The 5,875-nt window shown below is 30.5% G+C and overlaps 2 protein-coding genes across 2 annotated transcripts in view; both read right to left on the bottom strand.

The window, feature by feature from the left end:
- Nucleotides 1-239: 239 nt before the first annotated feature.
- LOC105624830 (apolipoprotein D-like) lies at nt 240-2,102 on the bottom strand. Its single transcript, XM_012206181.1, has 5 exons — nt 1,886-2,102; nt 1,406-1,524; nt 1,019-1,149; nt 704-883; nt 240-384 (listed from the first exon to the last, which is right to left on the bottom strand). The coding sequence occupies exons 2-5, from the start codon at nt 1,514-1,516 to the stop codon at nt 240-242; spliced, it is 567 nt and encodes a 188-aa protein (XP_012061571.1). The 5' UTR covers nt 1,517-1,524; nt 1,886-2,102.
- A 1,836-nt stretch (nt 2,103-3,938) lies between these two features.
- Nucleotides 3,939-5,875, bottom strand: part of LOC105624831 (apolipoprotein D-like) — a 7,726-nt gene continuing 5,789 nt past the window's right edge. Inside the window, 2 exon segments of the mRNA XM_012206182.1 lie at nt 3,939-4,711; nt 5,505-5,745. Of these exon segments, the coding sequence (XP_012061572.1) occupies nt 4,226-4,711; nt 5,505-5,745 (727 nt within the window). The 3' untranslated portion in view covers nt 3,939-4,225.

Raw genomic sequence — 5,875 nt, forward strand, 5'->3', positions numbered from 1 at the left:
ATTATAACTACATAATATTTTAATTTCGAATATAAAATAAATATTCGTAACAATTCTATTAATTTAAGTACATCCGCAATCATAATACTTGCACAATCATAATACTTGCACAATAGTCAGTAAAATCAGCATCTGCTGGCAATAAATTTGTAATTCAAGAAGTCTTACATAAAATTGCATCGCAAAAAAAATACATTTTTCTTCGAGCATATTTCTGTACATCCATGTAGAGGTCGTTCTTAATTCGTAACCGGACAATTTTTTTGATCTGTACGAATAAAATACGCTCTGCTGATGTTATTCTTGTCGATAATTTGATAAGCCTTTTCTACAACTGCGACTGACGGTTTTGGTTCTCGTGTTAAAATCCAAACGTTTCGTACACTGCAAAAACACATTATAGTTTTAATAATCCAATAAAAGTCTGTTCAATCTAATTTCTAATCTAATATCTTTAGAATAGAAGATTTTTCAGAGATAGAAAAATATGCCTTTAAAACATGAACACGAATGCATTAAGAAATTAAAATTTTTTTCTACTTATTTAGCAGCATAAAATGTAAAATTAATATTTAATAATAAAGGCACAGGAAAGATTTATTGCAATCAACTTTGTATCGGGCAAAAAATGCTTATACATATTTTATATTAATGCTTATACTTATTATATATTTTCCCGCGATCTTGTCACATGCAAACTTACTTAAGAACTCCGAGATTTGTACAGCTCCATACTACGGCATAGGATATGTAGTCTGTGTCTAGAACCCAATAAGGTGCATCGAATGGCAGTGGCAAGGATGGAAAAGTGACGGTCAATTTAGGATCATCGGACCTACCAATTAACCTTGCAATGCCCTCGATACTCGTTGCGACTCCAGTTCTATGCAAGAGAATAGAGTTTTACTTTAAGTAGATAATTGTCAGTTGACGATGATATCATTTTTATATCACTGTTTTTCTTGCTTTTTTAATGACTTAAAATTACTTGATGAGTATCAGGTACTATTATACTCACAATGAAGAAATTTGTTTATTCAGGATTTTCACCGAAGCATTTTCATTCAGACTGTAATTAGCTGTCACACATTTTCCACCAAATTCAAACCACGCAAAATATCTCTCGACTTCGTACCATTTGCCCAAATACTAGAAAAAAATCTGTAATAACTCTCTAAAACTTTTATAGTGAATCTTACTCTAAAGAGTGAAATCTCATTCTTAAAAATTGAAAACTCAAAATTGGGTCAATTTTCACTTTTTGAAGTGAGATTCTATTCCAAAGAGTAGAGTTTAGAGTACTTTTGATTTAAATAAACAAGAAGAAGGATTGTTTTATATATACTTTATGTTGTATATACTTTATTTTATTAAGTATAAGTCAAGATAATTGTTCTGTACTCACTCTTTCAAGTTCGAAATTTTGCATTGCTTCCAAGTTTGGACATGTACCCAAAAATGGCACCTGCGCCATCGCTGCATTTGCGATGATAACAATTACAAATATCCGTAACATATTCTTTTCTGAAAAAAGAACACAAAATATTTATTCCATTTTTTAAAGGTATGTATAGGTATGTATAGGTATGTATAGGTATGTATAAATATGTATACGTATGTATAAGTATGTATGTAAAATATGTTAAAAATTTAAGAATTTTTATGTATAACAATAATAAGTTTGTCGGATTTTTATTGAAATAAAATTCAAATTATATAATTATATGAAGAAATCAAATAAGTAAAATCTTTTACTTATTACGCGCATATATATGCACTTGTACATGCAGAAACATTAATTTAGAAGATCAAACAAAGATAATGTTAATCTTATTTTAGACAAAATTGTTTATGTTGAAATATTAATGAAACTTCCTATACATACTGGAATGCCAGTGATCATAGAAAATTCTTCCGTTATAATAATCACCGTTACGACAACACAAGGTATATTATCGTGTAATGATGCACCACTTAAAGAACTTATTTTACAAACCAAGTTTGTAAAATATTGTCAAACCATCAACTTTGATGCTTCGAAGATATTTCTTTGTGCTCCTTTCGTGTTTTCAAAGTACATAGTTACTAACTTCGAAATACTCAAGAAAATGAAGAGAAACGAGCGTGTGCTCTTTTATATTGCATTATCGCGGACATTAGTTTCTAAATTGATGATATCATAATGCAACACTGTTCTGCGTGGCATACTTTATAATGTTTATGAACGTACTTTACTTGTTGGACTTTTATCACTTATATTGCATAATCTGTGTTGATTTCGCTTTTATATACTACAAGGATTAAGAATGAAATAACAATTATTATTTCGAATATCATCATTCTTTTTTTATTGTATTAGCAATTTGAAATTCATTGATATGAATATTCCTTGGTATGAAAATATTAAATACAAGTCAAACTGTTATGCGAAAATATTACACGTGAATTATTTAAGTTCAAGCGGCCTGATTTCTAATTCTCTGATCTCTTTAACTTACCTGACAAGAAGTTTATATTTGCACAAGTAGTTCAGCAAGCAATTTATTGTTAGGAAATTCGATCAAAGTAGAAAGGGCAAAGAGAAACAACTTGAATGCGATATCGGCAATACAATTTCATGGCACTCTAAATACAGCACTCACCTGATAGCTTTGACCGTCGAATATTCAGAAAACACGTCGAATATCAGTTTTTTCGAGACAATTTTGACAAGGATTAGCGCTGAGGATTACTTCTCATACGATGGATCGTTCGTAGGTGACTGAACTTCCTGCTCCGCGATTCGCTTCGTCGGAGACGAACCCGCGAAGGTTGACTGGATATGTTTGGCAGAGTACTGACAGTTAGTGGGTCAGTAACGGTACGTTCGGGGTTCAAGAAACCCGGCTTGAATTTGCCATTGACCAATAGATGATCAACAGATTCAGAGGCACGTGGACCATTTCATGATCAGATGCGATGGACCACTTTTGAAAATTGCTCGTGAATAGATTTTGCAGTAATGACTAATAAATCAGATACGAAATGAATACGTTAATAGATAGATAGAATAACTTGAAAGGAGAATATTTTAATAGTAAATATGTTTGTGATAAATCGATTACGTTATATATATAGTGAATATATTTTCGTTTTAAGTATTATGCACTACAGGAATAAAAAGTATCTATAGGGTATTTATGTACTAATCTTAATTAATTCTATAAAGTTAATCAAGAAATATACATTTAGAAATATACATTTGAGAAGAAAAGTAAATTTGGAAAAAAATATTTTTGCATTATATTTTGCATTATATAAATATTTTTCTTGCATTTAGATATATAAAGAAACTTTCTTTTGAATATTCTTTATATATCTAAATGCAAGAAAAGTATTTAAGTTTTTTTATTTCTTCATCTGTATTCAGAGTTGAATACAGATGAAACATTTACTTAATCGTTCTTCTAATATTTAAGATCTCATCAGTGTTTGTAAGTGATAGTTTTAAATTGATATGATTATTATCAAAGATTGAACTATTAATGATGATATGAAAAATGTATCCGTTATGTGACCTGCTTATGTATTTATGTTTATGTAAAAAATACTATGACACATTTAGCTTTTACTGGTACCACGTTTCGTGATGCGAAAGCTAAAAAGACTTTCCAAGAGTTTAAGAAGTGCATTTTCTCTCTTATTATATGATTATATTACTCACAGCACATAACTTATCGTAGTAAATTATTGTACGTAGAAAAATTTTAAAGAAAAATGAAGTTTTTTTTAAATAAAGTAGTACGTCTTATTGATCAAATATTATTTTCCATTAATCAGATATAATTCTGTGTATTAATTTATAATTTATAAATTACGTTACAGTAATCAGTAATTAATTTGACATGCATATCATTATATCTGTATAATGAAATGGAAATAATAAACAAACGGGTACGTTTTATTAAGACATTTTTTATAACAATTTTATTTATCTTTGTTTCTTTTCTTTTTTTTTTTACATTTGTACGTAAGCCTATAAAACAAAGCGCCGTGTCAACCCTATGTCCTCAAACGACAACGTAGAACGACAGCATGTCGATGGAACAAGTGATTAATGATTTTACGGTACTTAAGCGAGACTGGTTCTCAATGAGGAAACCGCTACGAGCCTAAGACATCGAAAATCCCCAGGAATACATCCCTGCTAGCGCCAACTAACAGACTTTTTTGCTAAATAATACTTCTAGGCAATTGCTTCTGGTTTTTTCGAATGTTCGCTTTTTTCCTCCTTTGTATTTTCCGCGATGTTCTCCTCCCTGACCTCGACAATGATCATTTTATCTCTTGTGTCGTCACTCTCCTCCTTTATCGTCTCTGCTAACTTCAAGATCCGTTCGGGAACAGTTTCGATGGGCTGCTCGAGCTTTACGGGTTCCTCCGCTATTATCTTCGGAATATCGGAGAGCGCTTTCTCGCCCATAATCCCGGCTGTTGATTCCTCCTTCTCCTTTATCTCAATATCGGCATCATTCAGAGCGACGGATGATCTGGAACTCTCATTCGGCTCAATTGGTTGTGGTCTCTGTTTTCGCTTCTCCGACTTCTCTGGCTTTGCCTGCTCAGGCTCCTCAGACTCCTCCGTTGTCGAATCCAAATAGGCACATTCCGCTTGATCGGTTTTCACGAAGAACGTTTTCGATATTTTGTATTTATCAAGAACGCCATAAGCCTGCAATCGAAAAAAAGAGATTTTAAACTTTTATAGTGATGATAAGAAGATTCTAGAATATGTATTATAATAACTGTATTAATAATTTTCAAACGTAAAACTTATTATTTTATTTTATATTAATAATTTTTATTTTTTTATATTCTCGGCCGTAAATCCTGAATATATTAAAACTCAAAATATATTATTATGTCTTAATATAAACTAATTTACTTTGTAATTCATTTAAATTTAATAATTGGACATTTTAATTTGAATTCTATTAAAATATAATTTTTTAATTATTTATTGCAAAGAATGTAATATTTGTAACAATTTTTTAATTAATTTTGTATTTAAAATACAAACAAAGATAATATTTTTTGCAATAATTATTCGCAGTTTTTAGATTTCATCAGCATATGACAATTAATATTCTTCTCTAAAAAATGTCTATTAGCATCAAAAAAATTATTAGTACTTAATTTTTTGTTAGTAATTGCTTATACAATTTAATAAGTAATATTACTATTATGGTTCTTATGAATGCGAAAAAACAATATGTGAAACGCAATATGCGAAATCAGAATGTATTAGGTTGTCTGGAAAGTTCGTGCCGACTAACCTATATAATTTAATAAATGTATACTAAAATTTAAATCTTCTGCGTTTCAATTTTTCTTCAAAATCGGCACAAACTTCCGGACAATCCAATATGTAAATTCACGCGAGAAATTTATATTGAACCAAGATCCACTTCGCCCGAATATAGGATTTTTCTTAAAATTTGATTTTTATTTTATTAAGCTTTTACCTTTTGAAGCACTTTTCCGGATGGTACTCGTTCTCTCGTCATGACCCATGCATTTTGTGCGTGGACCGGGCCAATACCTTGACAGCTCCATAAAACAGCGTACGAATCGTAATCCGTTTCGAGTACAGAGTATTTAGTCTCGGGAGTCAGTGGAACTGTGGTATACCTGACTTGAAGTTTACCCTCTTCGGCTTTGGAAGCCGCGGGCTTAATTTCACCTTCCAGTATCCTCTTTACGCCAGTGCTAAATGTCAGAGATATTATATTAAAATCCCATTATTTTTAATGAAATTCCCATACACCTTATAAATTTATCAAACGAGAGATGAAATATATATATATATATATATATATATATATATATATATATA

Source organism: Atta cephalotes (genome assembly GCF_000143395.1).
Source record: "Atta cephalotes unplaced genomic scaffold scaffold00090, whole genome shotgun sequence".
NCBI classification, from domain to species: domain Eukaryota; kingdom Metazoa; phylum Arthropoda; class Insecta; order Hymenoptera; family Formicidae; genus Atta; species Atta cephalotes.

What these genes read in the sequence shown, in the direction of transcription:
- LOC105624830 (XM_012206181.1), bottom strand. Translation starts at nt 1,516, where the DNA reads ATGTTACGGATATTTGTAATTGTTATCATCGCAAATGCAGCGATGGCG. An exon ending in AAAATTTCGAACTTGAAAGA is followed by an intron (nt 1,150 to 1,405) that starts GTGAGTACAGAA and finishes ATTTTTTTCTAG; the next exon opens with TATTTGGGCAAATGGTACGA. An exon ending in ACAAATCTCGGAGTTCTTAA is followed by an intron (nt 385 to 703) that starts GTAAGTTTGCAT and finishes GTGTTTTTGCAG; the next exon opens with TGTACGAAACGTTTGGATTT.